Source organism: Xyrauchen texanus, chromosome 1, assembly GCF_025860055.1.
Source record: "Xyrauchen texanus isolate HMW12.3.18 chromosome 1, RBS_HiC_50CHRs, whole genome shotgun sequence".
NCBI lineage: Eukaryota > Metazoa > Chordata > Actinopteri > Cypriniformes > Catostomidae > Xyrauchen > Xyrauchen texanus.
Window position 1 is genome coordinate 67,231,983 of NC_068276.1, and position 18,296 is coordinate 67,250,278.

At 45.1% G+C, this 18,296-nt stretch overlaps 1 protein-coding gene across 3 annotated transcripts in view; it reads left to right on the forward strand.

Moving 5' to 3' along the window:
• The window catches only part of LOC127626521 (interferon-inducible GTPase 5-like), a 79,847-nt gene extending 62,282 nt beyond the window's left edge, over nucleotides 1-17,565 (forward strand). Inside the window, exons 1-5 of one of the 3 annotated variants that reach the window (XM_052102401.1) lie at nucleotides 9,248-9,324; nucleotides 9,522-9,615; nucleotides 15,042-15,104; nucleotides 15,252-15,819; nucleotides 15,957-17,565. In XM_052102401.1, coding sequence (XP_051958361.1) covers nucleotides 15,102-15,104; nucleotides 15,252-15,819; nucleotides 15,957-16,597 — 1,212 coding nt within the window. In that variant the 5' untranslated portion in view covers nucleotides 9,248-9,324; nucleotides 9,522-9,615; nucleotides 15,042-15,101 and the 3' untranslated portion in view covers nucleotides 16,598-17,565. Of the gene's footprint in view, nucleotides 1-9,247; nucleotides 9,325-9,521; nucleotides 9,616-15,041; nucleotides 15,105-15,251; nucleotides 15,820-15,956 lie in introns of those variants that run through there. The other 2 variants (XM_052102470.1, XM_052102549.1) reach the window with 2 other exon arrangements.
• Nucleotides 17,566-18,296: the final 731 nt, after the last annotated feature.

An 18,296-nucleotide genomic window follows, 5' to 3' on the forward strand; every position in this document is an offset into this window, starting at 1 on the left:
CACCCAGACCTCTGGAAACTCCACATCTGGCCCCTGGACGGAATGGATGTCCCCCTCCACCTTGAAGGCCGTTATATGTGGCTGTTATAGTGGTGCACCACAACGTGGTGGACAGAAAGTCCCTGGGGAAGCACGACCTGATCACCAGGTTCCTTGGAGGTGCTAGAAGGTTGAATCCTCTTAGGGTGCGCCTCGTTCCTTCATGGGATCTCTCCGTGGGCCTGCTGGGACAGCAGAGAGCCCTGTTTGATTTTCTAGAGTCAGTTGATCTAAAGGCTCTCTCGTTGATGACTGCCCTCCTGACTACACTCACGTCCATCAAGAGGGAGTTCGGTCCAGCATACTCTCACATTGTCTTGAGACCCCGACCGGGCTATGTGCCCTAGGTTCCTACCACCCCTTTTAGGAACAGGTGGTGAGTCTGCAAGCGCTGCCCAGGGAGGAGGCAGACCCAGCCTCCTCATTGCTGTGTCCGGTGTGCGCTTTGCATATCTACTTGGACCCCAAACAGAGCTTTAGATGCTCTGAGATGCCTGAAATGCTCTGGCCTATTTGGTCTCCAGCTCCAACTTTGTCCTCACTCGGACCGGCTCTACCTCGGTCTTCTGGGCCCCCAGATCCACCTTATCCCTCTGAACCTCTGGCTCCAGCTTGGTCCTCCGAGCCTGCATCAGCGCCTTGGCTTTCCATCCATCTGGCTTCGCCTTGGTCTTAAGCCTCCCTGACTTTGCCTTGTTCATCTACTCCCCTTGCCCTTTGCACCCCCTTGAACTGCATGTATATAAAATCATTAAAAAAAGGATCAGAAAAGTGAAAACTCAGCTTAATTTGTTTGTAGATGACACTGATATTTTATTATCTAATGCAAAGACATTCAGACATTAGTAAATGTACCTTAAAGGGGTCAAGTCATAAAGTTTTCAAGGGGTTTAAATGGAATAAAACATTCCTTAATATTTTGACATTCACAGATCAGATACAACATTAAAACTACATGTCTTTTTTGTTTTTGGTTCAGCTGTGTGTGAAAATCCCAGGAGATCAGTAGTTACAGAAATACTCAAACCAGCCCGTCTGGCACCAACAATCATGGCATGGTCAAAACTGAGATCACATTTTTCCCCATTCTTCCCCAGACCCGTATCTGCATGATTTTATGCACTGCACTGGTGCCACACGTTTGGCTGATCGCATGGATGATTGTTGGTGCCAGATGGGCTGAGTGTTTTTGTAACTCCTGATCTGTGAGATTTTCACACACAACAGTCTCTAGAATTTACTCAGAATGGTACCAAAACAAAAAACAAAAAAAAACATCCAGTGAGTGGCAGTTCTGTGGATGGAAATGCCTTGTTGATGAGAGGTCAACAGAGAATGGCCAGATTGGTTCAAACTGAACTCAGATAACCGCTCTGTATAATTGTGGTGAAAAGAATATCATCTCAATGCTATTCTGTTCGGTGGTTTTAATGTTGTGGCTGTATGTGTATATATATAGTTCTGGAAAATATGCAACTGCAAAATTATCAGTTTATATGGATTTATGTGTTTGAGTAAAATGAAAATTTTGTTTTATTCTATAAAGTACTGACAACATTTCTCCCAAATTCCAAATAATAATACTGGCATTTAGAGATTTATTTGCAGAAAATTACAAATGGTCAAAATAACCAAAAATATGCAGTTTTCAGACCTTGAATAATGCAAAGAAAACAAGTTCCTATACATTTTTAAACAACACAATAATAATGTTGTAACTAAGGAAGAGTTCAGAAATCAATATTTGGTGGAATTACCCTGATTATCAATCACAGCTTTCATGCGTCTTGACATGCGCTTTACCAGTCTTTCGCATTGACTTTGGGTGATTTTATGCCACTCCCAGTGCAAAAATGCAAGCAGCTCGGCTTTGTTTGATGGCTTGTGACATCCATCTTCCTCTTGATCACATTCCTGAGGTTTTCAATGGGGTTCAGTTCTGGAGATTGGACTGGCCTTTACAGGGTCTTGATCTGGTGGTCCTTCATCCACACCTTGATTGATGGCTGTGTGGCATGGAGCATTGTCATGCTGGAAAAGCCAATCCTCAGAGTTGGGGAACATTGTCAGAGCAGAAGGAAGCAAGTTTTCTTGTACGTGCGTGATTCATGCATCCTTCACAAAGATGAAACTGCCTGATTCCAGCCTAGCTGAAGCACCCCCAGATCATCACAGATGAATTAATCTTACAGAAGTCTTTAACCCCTCATAATTCCCTAGTTTCTTTAGACTTTTTTAATAATTATTTTTGTAAAAACCGTAATAAATATAAACATTGTGTATGTTTATTAATCAATGCGAGAAATATAACTGTCACGAACAGTGGCGGCTGCTGGTCTTTCAAAGAGGGGAAGCTCATTTTCGGCCTACTTTATAAACTTATTTAAAAGTAAATTCTGCCCTACGTTCCTTTTCGAGAAAATGCACTGTGACTCTGTCGTATCTTAAGTGTTGATCTGCCCTGCTGTTTAATTCTAATTTTTTCCTCGTAAGGAAGACTTTCAAATGGCTTCGCCAAAATCAGGTCAACAATATTAGCACCGTCTGCCATCGTGCGCAGTTTCACCCGTACGACGCTAGCCTAGCCTACTGTATGAATGAATGAATGAACGAACGAACGAACGAACGATCGAACGCTCTAAAACAAAATATATTAAACTTGGTAAAACTGAAACAAGGAATGTGGTGTATAATTGTGTGAAATGTATTATGCAAATTGGCTAGCAATTTCGCCAAACAAATATAAAGAAATAGGTTGCAGCAGTTTGTCTTTCGACTACACTTTTTTTTATTTTATTTTATTTTTTTTTATTTATGCATACAAACAATACAAAGATGACAATCATAATATACACTTCTGTAACAAAATTGTAAATAAAACTGTACAAATATAACAACAATATGTACAGTGTCATCTAAAACAAAGAAGAAAATAACAATAAATGAAAAATAGAAGATACAAAAACAAAAACAACAAATAAAAACGAAAAACATAAAAAAAAAAAAGTCAAGAGGGTGAGATATGTTATACATCACTTAGAGCAGGGCTAAATAAATTAAGGTCATTACAAATTGAAAATGTTTTTAACGCCTTCTTATTTACTGAGGACGAGATAGTGTTAAGGTACATTTCAAACTCTTTCAAAAAACAATAAAGATTGGTTTGTTGTTGGTGAATTTACATTTATGGATATAAAATTTGACAATCTTTCGACTACACTTGAGAAATCCGCGATGGGACTGAGCGCGAAATAGCTTCAGTGACTTCTTATAGTACAGATTCGCTGTCAATCAAAAGGAGATGCAGTCTTTCGACAGATCCTCCAATCATCACGCGGAAGCCCGGAGTCCGGGCCAGCCCACTCCTCATTCACCCCCAGAGACGCTGAGCGTCCGTGGGCGGGACATAATCGCAGCATTTATCCAATGACCGTCTATTTTCGAGCACTGAAAAAACTGTTCAGAGCAGCCCCATTGAAGTCAATGGACGCTCGGCTTCAACAGGGAAATGCACTGACGCTACGGGAATGTATGAGAAGTAAATCGAGTCAGCCGACCTGCTATATGTAATGTAGCTGATTCTGAACGAACTCGTCTTCGAGATGAACGTGTTCTAACGCATTTTTAGTCAATAAATTGTTTACACAATAGTACATATTTGACCATTATTTTTTTGACATTATAGGCGAAGCTGAGCTTCCCTTGCAGTCTTAAAGAAATCCCCACTGGTCACGAATGCAGACAGCGAGGGCAGACGAGGAGAGCGGATCTAAGTGCAAGCTTACTTTATTGAAACACAAAAAACACAAAGGAAAACCCTCAATGGGGAAATAAACATAACACTGAAAACACAGGCAGGGAACACACACCGGGCTAACAACATTCAACGAAAGACAAGGACTGAACCAAAAACCAGGATATAAATACACAAGGACAGGATGATTACAAATAATAAACAGGTGTGAACAATGACACAAAATGGCAGTGATGAATACTGGGAAGTGTTCATCAATGCCAGGTGGATGCAAAATGACAGGTGGATACTGGGAAGTGTAGTTCTTTTAACAATAGACTAGTGAGACAGTGGAACTAAACAAGGGACAAAAGTGGACCTATGGAAAACAAAAGGGACAAAAATGGAAACCAAAGGGGCAACGGTAAAACAAGACAAGGTAACCCTAACATAGCCCCCCCTCAAGGATCGGATTCCAGACGATCAAAAAGTGACAAAACAAAAAACAGGAAGAACAAATGTCCATTGACTGGGGGGGAAGCTTGTGGTGGGCAGACAGACCAAGGGGAGCAACGAAGGGCAGACAGGCAGTCCAGGGGGCAACGAGGGGCAGACAGACAGTCCAGGGGGCAACGAGGGGCAGACAGGCAGTCCAGGGGGCAACAAGGGGCAGACAAGACGTCCAGGGGGCAACAAGGGGCAGACAAGAGGTCCAGGGGGGGCACAGAGGGCAGGCAGGAAGTCCAAGGGGGCACAGAGGGCAAGGACAGGTTCAGGTGGTCTGGGGGCTGGCCACAGGGCAAGGATAGGTCTGGGGGACCGGGGAGGAGGCCACTGGACAGGAACAGGGTCAGGGGCCTGGGAAGAGGCCACAGGTCAGGAACAGGGTCAGGGGCCCTGGGAGGAGGCCACCGGACAGGGGCAGGTTCAGGAGGCCTGGGAGGAGGCCACAGGACAGGGACTGGGTCAGGGGGCCCGGGAGGAGGCCACAGGACAGGGGTCGGGTCAGGAGGCCTGGGAGGAGGCCACAGGACGGGAACTGGTTCAGGGGGCCTGGGAGGAGGCCACAGGATAGGGGCCGGGTCAGGAGGCCTGGGAGGAGGCCACAGGTCAGGGGCCGGGTCAGGAGGCCTGGGAGGAGGCCACAGGACGGGAACTGGGTCAGGGGGCCTGGGAGGAGGCCACAGGATAGGGGCCGGGTCAGGAGGCCTGGGAGGAGGCCACAGGTCAGGAACAGGGTCATGGGCCCTGGGAGGAGGCCACAGGACCGGGGCCGGGTCAGGAGGCCTGGGAGGAGGCCACAGGACAGGGGCCGGGTCAAGAGGCCTGGAAGGCTCTGAGGACGGAGCTGAGGAAGGCTCAGGAGACGGAACTGAGGAAGGCTCAGGAGGCGGAGCCGAGGAAGGCTCTGGAGTCTCTGGGGCCTGAGCCGTAGGAGGCTCTTGAGGCGGAGCCATAGGAGGCTCGGGAGGTTCTGGAGGCGGAGCCGTAGGAGGCTCGGGAGGCGGAGCCGTAGGAGACTCGGGAGGCGGAGCCGTGGGAACTTCTGGAGGCTCAGGAGGTGGAGCCGTGGGAGGCTCGGGAGGCGGAGCCGTGGGAACTTCTGGAGGCTTTGGGGGCGGAGCCGTAGGAGGCTCGGGAGGCGGAGCCGTAGGAGGCTAGTGAGGTTCTGGAGGCGGAGCCGTAGGACGCTCTAGAGGCGGAGCCCTAGAAGGCTCGGGAGTCTCTGGGAGCAGAGCCGTAGGAGGCTCGGGAGGCGGAGCCCTAGAAGGCTCTGGAGTCTCTGAGAGCAGAGCCGTAGGAGGCTCGAGAGGCGGAGCCCTAGAAAGCTCTGGAGTCTCTGGGAGCAGAGCCGTAGGAGGCTCGGGAGGCGGAGCCGTAGGAGGCTCGGGGAGAAGGGCCGTGGAAGACTCGAGTGACTTGAGGGGCGGAGTCCTGGGAGGCTCGAGAGACTTGAGAGGCGGAGCCCTGGAAGGCTCGAGAGGCGGAGTTCTGAAAGGCTCGAGAAGCTTGAGAGGCAGAGCCCTGGGAGGCTCGGGAAGCTCGAGAGGCGGAGCCCTGGAAGGCTCGAGAGGCTTGAGAGGCGGAGCCCTGAAAGGCTTGAGAGGCTTGAGAGGCAGAGCCCTGGAAGGCTCGAGAGGCAGAGCCCTGGTAGGCTCGAGAGGCTGGAGGGGCGGAGCCCTGGAAGGCTCGAGAGGATTGAGAGGCGGAGCCCTGGGAGGCTCGAGAGGTGAAGCTCTGGAAAGCTTGAAAGGCAGAGCTCAGGAAAGCTCGGAAGGCAGAGCTCTGGAAAGCTCGGGAGGCTCAGAAGGCGGAGCTCTGGAAAGCTCGGGAGGCTCGGAAGGCGGAGCTCTAGGAAGCTCGGAAGGCGGAGCTCTGGAAAGCTCGGAAGGTGGAGCTCTGGAAAGCTCGGAAGGTGGAGCTCTGGAAAGCTCGGGAGGCTCGGAAGGCGGAGCTCTAGGAAGCTCGGGACGGTCATGGCTACTGGCGCTGGCTCTTGGACGGTCATGGCTACTGGCACTGGGACGGACAAGACCACAGGCGCTGGCTCAGGGACGGTCGAGGCTACAGGCGCTGGCTCAGGGGCGGTCGAGGCTACAGGCGCTGGCTCACTGACGTCGGAGGCTACAGGCGTTGGCTCACTGATGTCGGAGGCTACAGGCGCTGGCTCACTGACGTCGGAGGCTACAGGCGCTGGCTCACTGACATCTGAGACGACAGGCGCTGGCTCACTGACGTCGGAGGCTACAGGCGCTGGCTCACTGACGTCGGAGGCTACTGGCGCTGGCTCACTGACGTCGGAGGCTACTGGCGCTGGCTCACTGACATCGGAGGCTACTGGCTCGCTGGCCGTGGCAGGCGTGGGCTCTGGCTCGCTGGCCGTGGCAGGCGTGGGCTCTGGCTCGCTGGCCGTGGCAGGCGTGGGCTCTGGCTCGCTGGCCGTGGCAGGTGGAGACTGGGGAGCAGAAGCCTTTCCTCTTCTCCTCCTCCGCCGGGCGGACGAAGCTGGCAACGCTGGCTCGTTGGCCGTGGCAGGCACGGAAAGCCCAGAGGCGGAAACCAGGATCAAGAGAGGTGGTTCCCCGGCAGCGAGTTCTCCCAAGACTAAACTCACATATTCCCTCCACGTGAGGTCTCCGGAGTTCGGCAATTCCCTCAGCTGGTATGTTGGTAGCCCGAGCTGGTAGATGGTCTTTAGGGATGCGTCGTCGAAGCCGGTGTGGAGGGCAACAGCGGAAAAGAAGTGGGAGAACTCGCGGATGGTCAACTCCGCCTGGGTCAGTTCCATGAGGTAAGCTGCTAGATCCATTTGTGGTCTTTCGTTCTGTCACGAATGCAGACAGCGAGGGCAGACGAGGAGAGCGGATCTAAGTGCAAGCTTACTTTATTGAAACACAAAAAACACAAAGGAAAACCCTCAATGGGGAAATAAACATAACACTGAAAACACAGGCAGGGAACACACACCGGGCTAACAACATTCAACGAAAGACAAGGACTGAACCAAAAACCAGGATATAAATACACAAGGACAGGATGATTACAAATAATAAACAGGTGAGAACAATGACACAAAATGGCAGTGATGATGACAGGTGGATACTGGGAAGTGTAGTTCTTTTAACAATAGACTAGTGAGACAGTGGAGCTAAACAAGGGACAAAATGGACCTATGGAAAACAAAAGGGACAAAAATGGAAACCAAAGGGGCAATGGTAAAACAAGACAAGGTAACCCTAACAATAACACCATGTCAAATATTTTGAGACACAAATTTGCTATTACACAAACATACACTCACCTAAAGGATTATTAGGAACACCATACTAATTGACCCCCTTTTGCCTTTCAGGTGCTGAAAGCATTCTTTAAAAATGTTGGCCCATATTGATAGGATAGCATCTTGCAGTTGATGGAGATTTGTGGGATGCACATCCAGGGCACGAAGCTCCCGTTCCACCACATCCCAAAGATGCTCTATTGGGTTGAGATCTGGTGACTGTGGGGCCATTTTAGTACAGTGAACTCTTTGTCATGTTCAAGAAACCAATATGAAATGATTCGAGCTTTGTGACATGGTGCATTATCCTGCTGGAAGTAGCCATCAGAGGATGGGTACTCGGTGGGGTCTTCTGCTGTTGTAGCCCATCCGCCTCAAGGTTGTGCGTGTTGTGGCTTCACAAATGCTTTGCTGCATACCTCGGTTGTAACGAGTGGTTATTTCAGTCAAAGTTGGTCTTCTATCAGCTTGAATCAGTCGGCCCATTCTCCTCTGACCTCTAGCATCAACAAGGCATTTTCGCCCACAGGACTGCCGCATACTGAATGGTTGTGCGTGAAAATCCCAGTAACTGAGCGGATTGTGAAATACTCAGACCGGCCCGTCTGGCACCAACAACCATGCCACGCTCAAAATTGCTTAAATCACCTTTCTTTCCCATTCTGACATTCAGTTTGGAGTTCAGGAGATTGTCTTGACCAGGACCACACCCCTAAATGCATTGAAGCAACTGCCATGTGATTGGTTGATTAGATAATTGCATTAATGAGAAATTGAACAGGTGTTCCTAATAATCCTTTAGGTGAGTGTATTTCTAAACACCAGCAGTCTAAAGCTGATTGCTTTATTTATTGTTGAACTAAATCCCTCCCAACCATACCGTATGTGTCTTAACTAAAAATTTAATAATCAATGCAACGATAATCATTAATTAATTGCTAAAAACACAACTACATAACTTATCAATCTGTACATGTCTTCATAAGCCTACTTAATCAATTTATACTTACTGTAAACACTGACCTGAATTGGCCTTAAAAAGACTTTGAATGTCCAATCTTGTCTCATAGAATGAAAGTTGATCTACAGTATATACATGTTTGCAAACTAACTTTTGCCATGTTCTACGTTTTGCTGCAGTTTCCTGGAGAAATGTACACAACAACTCATCATCATTACACAAATTATGAGTACAATAGCTAATTATTACTTAATTATTAGCTAAGCTACATATGTCTTACATTATTTTGTAAAAAAAAAATAAGAAAAAAACTTTAATAAACAGTGTTTATATGGCTTTATAATTTTAATTAGTGTAAAAAGAGTTTTATCACCTTTTGTATTTAAAATGTATGTAGGATGCATCAGTACAGTATCACATCCGAGGAACATAAAACAGCTTTGGAGTGGGAAATCGTTTAAGTATTATGAATGATGATTAGCAATTCAGACGTTGACTTCATTAATAGAAAGCATTTATCCCTCTGCTGCTAGCTTTATAGATTCTGTTCGGACAGGCATACTATGCCACAGTTGTGTAGTTTTCTCATATCAATATACAAGGGGGATAAAGTTGTAATTATTTTCATTCGATTGTGTATTAATGTACTTCATCTGTACTTTGTGGTCATCCAGGTGTGTTCAGTGTGAACAGTGTTATTTAAATTCTTTGAAGAGGAAACACGTTTCAGTAAGTCACATGTTTTGCAGGAATCCAGGGCTGGTGCTTCACTGTTCATAAAGCCCACAATGTTTTTATTATCTTGGTGATGTAAGTACATGTGCTATTATATTTAAACATAAAACATATTATATTTTAATGTTTTAACAATATATTTAATAGTAAGTAATATATACTATGTGCTATTTACGTCCACAGAACTGCCACTTACTTTAGTATTAAATGCACATTTCTGAAAGCATGCAAAAGAGGGTGTGTTGTTCCTTTTTTGACTATTCAAATCTTAGACAGATCATTCATCTGGGAGGGATTAGTTCAACAATAAACGGTGCAGCATTTCTATTCAGATCTACAGTAAGAGATACTCTTCACAGACTGTTGGTAAGAACATTCATACTTATGTTTTAATATATATTTGTGTCTCAAATCTTTTGACAGGGCATAATATTCCTTTTTTGGATGACAAAATAGACCATTAAATATAGCAACTGTCAGAGGTGGGTAGTAACACGCTACATTTACTCCATTACATTTAATTGAGCACATTTTTGGAACAGCTTTAATAGTGGGTACTTTTTACTCAAAGTAACCACAGCCAATGGCGATGCATTTTCATCTACAACCACCCTGGGAGTTTTTATTGGGTGGAATCATCAACATAAAATTTTGAGCACCTGTGTCACGAACCTCGCTCCCCGAGCTCACGCGCTCGCTCCCCGAGCTCGCACGCTCACTTCGTCGGGCTCGCACGCTCGCTGAGTCTTCCACGGCTCGGTTAACCCCTGCTCCGCCTCTCGAGCCTCCCAGGGCTCTGCCTCTCGAGCCTCCCAGGGCTCTGCCTCTCGAGCCTCCCAGGGCTCCTCCTCTCGAGCCTCCCAGGGCTCTGCCTCCCAAGTCAGGGCTTCGTCTCTCGAGTCTTTCAGGGCTCCTCCTCCCCTCAAGCCTCTCAGGGCTTCGTCTCTCGAGTCTTTCAGGGCTCCTCCTCCTCTCAAGCCTCCCAGGGCTCCTCCTCTCGAGCCTCCCAGGGCTCTGCCTCCCAAGTCTCTCGAGCCTCCCAGGGCTCTGCCTCTCGAGCCTCCCAGGGCCCCACCTCTCGAGCCTCCCAGGGCTCCGTTTCTCGAGCCCCCCAGGGCTCTACCGCTCGAGCCTCCCAGGGCTCCGTTTCTCGAGCCTCCCAGGGCTCTACCTCTCGAGCCTACCAGGGCTCCGCCTCTCAAGTCTCTCGAGCCTCCCAGGGCTCTTCCTCCCGAGCCTCCCCGGGCTCCACCTCTCAAGCCTCTCAGGGCTTCGTCTCTCGAGTCTTTCAGGGCTCCTCCTCCCCTCAAGCCTCTCAGGGCTTCGTCTCTCGAGTCTTTCAGGGCTCCTCCTCCTCTCAAGCCTCTCAGGGCTTCATCTCTCGAGTCTTTCAGGGCTCCTCCTCCCCTCAAGCCTCTCAGGGCTTTGTCTCTCGAGTCTTTCAGGGCTCCTCCTCCTCTCAAGCCTCTCAGGGCTTCGTCTCTCGAGTCTTCCAGGGCTCCTCCTCCTCCCGAGCCTCTCGGGGCTCCGTCTCTCGAGTCTTTCATGGCTCCCCCCCTCAAGCCTCTCGAGCCTTCCAGGGCTCCGCCTCTAGAGCCTCTCGAGTCTTCCACTGCCTTTTTCCCCGAGCCTCCTACGGCTCCACCTCCCGAGCCTCCCACGGCTCTGCTCCCGGAGACTCCAGAGCTTTCTAGGGCTCCGCCCCTCGAGCCTCCTACGGCTCTACCCCCCGAGACTACAGAGCCTGCCAGGTCGTCGCCTCGGAAACCTCCCACGGCGCCACCCCCTTGGCTCCATCTCCAGAGCCTTCCAGACCTTCGCCCCTAAAGCCTCCTTCGGCTCCACCTCCAGAGCCGTCCAGGCCTCCGCCTCTAAGCCTCCCACGGCGCCACCGTCATTGGCTCCACCTCCTGAGCCTTCCAGGCCTTCGCCCCTAAAGCCTCCTTTGGCTCCACCTCCAGAGCCTTCCAGGCCTCCGCGTCTAGAGCCTCCCACGGCGCCACCGTCATTGGCTCCACCTCCTGAGCCTTCCAGACCCCCACGTCTAGAGCCGCCTCCGGTGCCGCCTCCGTCGGCTCCGCCGCCAGAGCCTTCCAGGTCTCCGCCTCTAGAGCCTCCTGCGGCACCACCTCCCTCTGCCCTGTCCCTTGGGCTCCCTATGGTGCCGCCTCCTCAGTCTCTCAGTGCCCCGCCTGCCGAGTCCTCCACGGCCCCGCCTTTCACGGCTCCGTACCCAGGAACCCTTCCTCACTGGGTTCTGTCAGCTTCCCCAGTAACCGTTCCTCCTCCCGGACTTCCTGACCATCTTCCTGTCCGGTGGCCTCTTCCTTGGCCTCCTAACCCTGTCCCTGTCCGGTGACCACCTTCCAGGCCCCCGGACCCAATCCCTGTCCTCCAGTCGCCTTCCAGACCCCCTGACCCAGTCTCAGCCCTATGGCTGCCCCCTAGATCTCCCGACCACCCGCCTGTCCGCTATGTTCCCCCTGACCTTGCCTTCCTGCCTGCCCTCTGTGCCCCTTGGACTGCCCTCAATTTTGTCATGTTTTGTGGGTTTTCTGTTCTGGGTTTTTTTGTTTGTTGGGATCGCCAGCATCCCGATCGTCCTGCACCGCTTCCCAGAGGTCGCGCACTTCGCAACCGAGCGCGGCCGTCCGGAGCCGTCCGTAGCAGAGGGGGGAGTACTGTCACGAACCTCGCTCCCCGAGCTCGCACGCTCACTTCGTCGGGCTCGCACGCTCGCTCCCCGAGCTCACGCGCTCGCCCCCCGAGCTCGCCCCCCGAGCTCACACGCTCGCTCCCCGAGCTCGCCCCCCGAGCTCACACGCTCACCTCGTCGAGCTCACAGGCTCGCTCCCCGAGCTCACACACTCGCTCTCCATCACCAGTGATTAGTTTCACCTGGACTCCTCCCAATCACTAGGTTATTCGTTTCACCTGCACTGCTTGTTTTTCCCCTATATACATCACAACCCTTTCGTCTCACTCTTGTTGGTTATTGTTTAGTTTACCCCCTTCGCTTTGCCAGCACTAGTGATCCCCTAGTTCCCCTGTCTTATCCTCGCGCTAGTCCCGTCTAGTTCTGTTCCCTACTCTGATTTCCCGGCTTCGACCTAACGCTTCCCCCCGACTACTCGCAGTGAAAAATGCTTTTACTTTATTACAATGGATAACATTCCTTTCATTACTGCTTTTACATAAATAAGCTTTAAAAATTGCATAATTTATTGAGAGATTTTTGAATGGGACTTTTATAACAGAGGAACTTTACAGTTGCGCTTTGTCACTCGAGTCCAGTTCATGACTGCAGCAGCAAGAACTCAAAATAAACACTTTAACCCCCCAAATGGATGCTACGGATGGTACTTTAACTCTATACTCTGGTCAACTAAATAAAGTGAAGCTTTCAAGCAGCTTCTGGAAAGCTTCTAAACAACCAGGTCAATTTAACTGTTACACTTGTGTAAAATCACCATGCAACAACTGCTTTATGCAGAACAATGAGCTAGTAGCTAACAGCTAGCGGTCGTATTATTGTTTTGGTCAGTAATATATGTGTCGTGTTCGACAGTATGTATAATAACAAATTATTATGTATATTAAGTAATATATAATTGAAAAAGTAATGACAAATATGTCTAGGCAAAATGTTTAGGCTAAAATGTTTGATAAATGGTAAATAAGCAAAAACTAAAAAGTGTTAAATTGATCAAACACTGTAAATAAATCTAAAATGTTTTAGTAAGTAGCTCCACAGCATTTACCAAAATAAAAACAAACCAAAAAACAATAATCTAAGAGATAAATTTGGTAAATGATTGAGACAGAGACTTTTTATCATTTAGCTCAGTTAGCCTAATGATAAAAAAAAAAAAATATGCATTAAACGAAAATACTATATCATGTTAACTTCCACATTAAAATGTAAATTATGACTCTTTAACATATATATTTTATTGAATTGTGAGCATAATAACAAAGTACTATATGCAAATCCATTGATATGGCCCTATGCACAGGCAAGGAATTTGGATCGAAATGCAGCTTTAATAAACAAGGAAACGGGAACCGGGAACCTGGAACAGACAAGAACCTTTATACATACAAAAACTGACAAAGGAAACAGGGAAACTAAGGGCTTAAATACACAAGGGAACAAACAAGGGAACGAGGAACACCTGGGGAAACAATCAGGAAAAGAGAAATAATCAGGGAGAACCAATCAAGGAATAAAACTACAAAAGACTACAAAATTAACAGGAAACAGGAACTAAACAAGAATTTCAACATAAAAGTACAAAAACTAAAGCAACAGGGAATATGACAGGTTAAAGACACCAACATTAAGTCAATAAACAGGGCAATATGACAGAGACCTGTAGTGGAATGTTTAGGTACATATAAAACATCCAGAAATAATACACTTAAAGTACTGAAACTAAAAGTATAGCTTTGGAACTGGTTTCCTGCTGAGCCTGGTTTCTACCAAGTGTTTTTTTTTTTTTACTCAGGTCAAGTCTTTTTATTTGTATAGCGCCTTTGACAACACACATCATTTTAAAGCAGCGTTACAGAAAATCATGCATTAACAGAACATGAAACTGTAATATCTATAAAGTATTAAGAGTCATCATGGTGTAGTTTGATTAAATATGATTGTAAATTGAGTATAAAAATAAATAAGTAAATAAATAATTGTATTTATAACTCCAGTGAACAAGATGAAGACGAATGTGGCAAGGATCACAAAACTCCATAAGATGTGGATTAATGGAGAAAAATAATCTTGGGAGAAATCAGACTGGCTAACATCATGAATATTTTTATTTATTTTTATTTATTTAACCTTTATTTATCCAGGTAAACTGTTTGAGAACCACTTCTCAAATATAATGCCAATATTACTTATGTATAGTGTAAGTCATGGTTTAAAATGTGTAAATTAAGCAAGTGTTAAGGTCCATTGTCTTAAGAAAAAAATAATAATAATTATGAACTTTAAGGTTAATGACTAACGTGTTTGAAGTCCATCCTGGATTAACTGCAGAAAATCCATTCAATAACATCTAATGGAGTTTTGGGTTCCTTTCCACAGTCGCCTTTGTCTTGCTCACTGGTTGACTATAGCCAAATAATCTTTAAGGCATAACCTTTAATATCCTTCTTCATTACAGACATTTCAGCTGATTTTCTGTAGAACTGCTTTAGAACAATGCGAAGTGTGAAACGCGCTAGACAAATATAAATAACTTGACTTCATTAAGAGTTGGTCTAATGTCTACTTTATAAAACAAGCATTGTGTGACGTTCCCTCGTGTGTGCAATCACACTATTACCCTTTGAAACAGTTAATGTTTGATCTGAGTCTCTCATATGTCCTGACACTCTTTATTTAGGAGTCATTGTACAGCTCTAGACAAACAAGAAAAGTCACAGAGCAGGTCTTTTAAACAATCTTTTATAGCAATATATCCTATGGAGATTCACAGAGGAGAAAATGAAAGTAAAGTGGTGTTGGGTGGAACCTGCACTTTCTGTCCAGTTGGAGGTTTAGTTTTGCACACTCACAGGTTTCTTTTCAGAGTCATCCAGCATTATTTGGAAACTCATTGACTTGAGATTTAAGTGTTTTGGGATTTTGAGGAGCTTATGATAATTCTTGTATCATTATTGATGAAACTGAAATGGTCATAAAAAAACATATTAGCCCATGGGAATGATTTATATTAGTTTATGTGCACGAGGATACTATATACCATTAATTCTGTTATTGAATATACACAACTTTCTTTCAGTAGTTACACCCACTTGAGAAAGATTGTAACTTACTGCAGTGTCACTTGATCTGAAGCACAATGGTAAGAATGTAAATTCTGTCTCTCTTATCTCATAATTTATAATATATATATATATATACAGTATGTATGAAAATACAACAATAATGCTCAGATAATAAAATAGTTTGGAAGATATGCATTTTCATAATTGCCAACATAATTCTTTAGCTGTCTCAATATGATGACGATTGTCCAATAACAGAGGAGGAAATGAAACAACTTACTGAAACTATCAGTACTCAGGATATCACAACAGCAGCAAACACGATCAACGAATACCTCAAACAGCAAGAACGTGTTCAGCTAAATATTGGTGTGACGGGGGAGTCCGGTTCTGGAAAGTCCAAATTTGTCAATGCTTTTAGAGGCTTAGGGGATGAAGAAGAGGGCTCAGCCAAAACAGGTGTAGTGGAGACCACTATGCAACCTGAAGTTTACTGTCACCCGAAATACAAAAATGTAAAATTGTGGGATCTTCCTGGCATTGGAACACCAAACTTCAAAGCTCAAGATTACCTTAAGCAGGTTGAGTTTGACCGCTATGATTTTTTCATCATCATTGCTTCAGATCGGTTCAGAGAATGCCACACCCAGCTGGCCTCGGAAATCATGAAAATGGGGAAGAAGTTTTATTTTGTCCGTTCCAAGATTGACGTTGCAATTGATGGTGAAAAAAAAAAAAAAAGCTTTGACAAGAAAAAGATCCTGGACACCATCCGGAAGGACTGTGAAAATGGTTAGTTTACACTTGTCATGACAATGTATTGACCAAAACTAAGTATTGAACATTATACTGTATCCTACATACAGATCTAACTTAATGAATATAACGAAATGTAATAATTAATAATACCTTTTTCTGATTCACTTTAGGACTGAGGAGCATCGGCCTAGTGGACCCGGTTGTGTTTCTGATATCTAGCTCTGAGCTTGGCAGTTTTGATTTCGATCTACTGCATGAAAGGATCGCTAAAGAGCTTCCTCAGCATAAGAGACACGTGCTGCTTCTGTCTGTGCCAAATATCACACTGGAGATTAATGAGAGAAAGAAGAAAGCTCTAAAGAAACGCATTCAAATGGTTGCCTTCGCATCTGCTTGTGTAGCAGCACTTCCTGTTCCTGGTCTTTCAATAGCTGTCGATTTAACCATCATAGTCAATGAGATAAGAACGTACTGCAATGCCTTTGGTCTGGATGAGAAATCTCTGCAGAATCTCTGCGAAAGATCTGGGAAGAGCATAGAAACTCTGAACAGTCTTATGACTTCAGTCTTACATAAAGGATTATGCACAGGTTCAGTGTTACCAATGCTGAGTGTGGCATCATTTCTTGTAACAGAAGAGGTTGTTGAGAGTGTTTTAGCCTTTATACCTATTTTAGGCTCTGTTGTGGCAGGGGGTCTGTCTTATTTAACTGTCTCAATGATGCTGAAGAGAGCTCTGAATGATATAGCAGAAGATGCTAGAAAAGTGCTAATGGCTGTCCTGGAGACTGACCTGGAGAAAAGTAATTAAACACGTATAATTAGACAGAATTATGGAGGATATTTTTTCAGAAAAGAAAATCTCAATAAATGTAACATCGCTAATAATGCACTCCTAGAAGCAGTCTTCTGTCTGTACATGTAAAATTGAATCCTCTATCTCCTCCAGAGATTACAGACAATATAAGTAGTGACTTGAGTAAATCAATTGGTCAAGCTGGCATAAAAGTGTTTTAAAATATCAAAAAATAGAGACTTCACCTTGGTTTAGGGTTTATACATGTATTAACATTTTATCAAATCATAATGTTAAACAATTATCTCTGCTTTAAACATTACATTTATTTTGATGTTGTATTCAGGCCTGATTTTTTAATGTGTTGGTTTAAGCTGATGTTGTAATTGACTAGTATTGTTATTCTTTTGAATATATTTGCCATATGAGCTTGATTGTATTTCTTACTGTTTCTTTATCTTACATGTCTGAGGTCACAAGTAAAGCCTCTGCTTCATATTTCAGGATGTTATTTTTTGTTTGTGGATGTTTTATCAACATTATTTCAACCTTAGTCTGTAGATATAAAATGAATTTGTTTGATTTATAATGCTTTGTCATTTATTATTTCAATTATCACATAACTCCATTACAATTATAGGTTTAATGCATGTAACATTACATTTTGTGTTCTTCTTGTTCAGTTGTATCCTCGACTATTACAGTATTACAGTATACATTTCTGGTGGCACATATTTTATTGTTGTCATGTCACTGCCTGTGAGAAATAGGCCTCAGATGGAACAATGTGAACTTTTTATGCTGATGCTTTCTTATCTGCTTTGTATGTTTGTTTGTCGGCACTGCCTTGAGCACAAAATGTACTTGACAAGAACGTACTTATTAAAACAACCCCATATATGGAGGAATGAGGATGTTCGAGATAAAGGGTGTAACCAGCCTTGAGTGATAAGAACTATATAACCCCATGCTTGCCTTTAATAAATCGAAGAACTGCTTGTGACATTCTGTGTCCTTGTATTTCTTTCCACCTGGGTGAATTTATTTCCTGATCGAAGAGTCACTGTGAGGAAGACACAAAAGAGCATCGGACTCATATTGAACTAACACTGCCTAATCTTCAAAATCAATCAACAGACAATGTGGCTTAAAAAAATTATTTGTTAAACGGTACTGTTCAACGTGTTGAAAAAGATTGTTTAAGCCACATTGTGTGTTTATTGATTTTGCAGATTCAGCCGTGTTAGTGTGACTTCTTCATATAAATGCGAAACATTTTGTTGGTCTCACTGTCGCCACCTAGCGTCACATGCCAGTAAACACATGTCTAAGTGATGTGTGACTTAAAGGAATAGTTCACCTAAAAATGAAAATTTGCTGATAATTTACTCACCCTCAGGCCATCCAAGATGTATCTGAGTTTCTTTCTTCATCAAAACAGAATTGAAGATTTTTAGGATTTAATTTCAGGCCTCCTTTAAACAATGCAAGTGAATGTTTTGACGCTCCAAAATTTATATTTATATTGAGTGCATCAAAATAATCCACACGACAAATAAAGCTCTTCTTAACCCAAATGATTGATTATTTTTAGAATAAAAACAATACTTATATAATTTTTAACTACAAATGTTTGCTTACGTACATCTCTGTGACGTGCGCTCATGAGAGGTATGATGAAAGCTTGTTGGTAAGGTCATGCGTCACGTGGAGG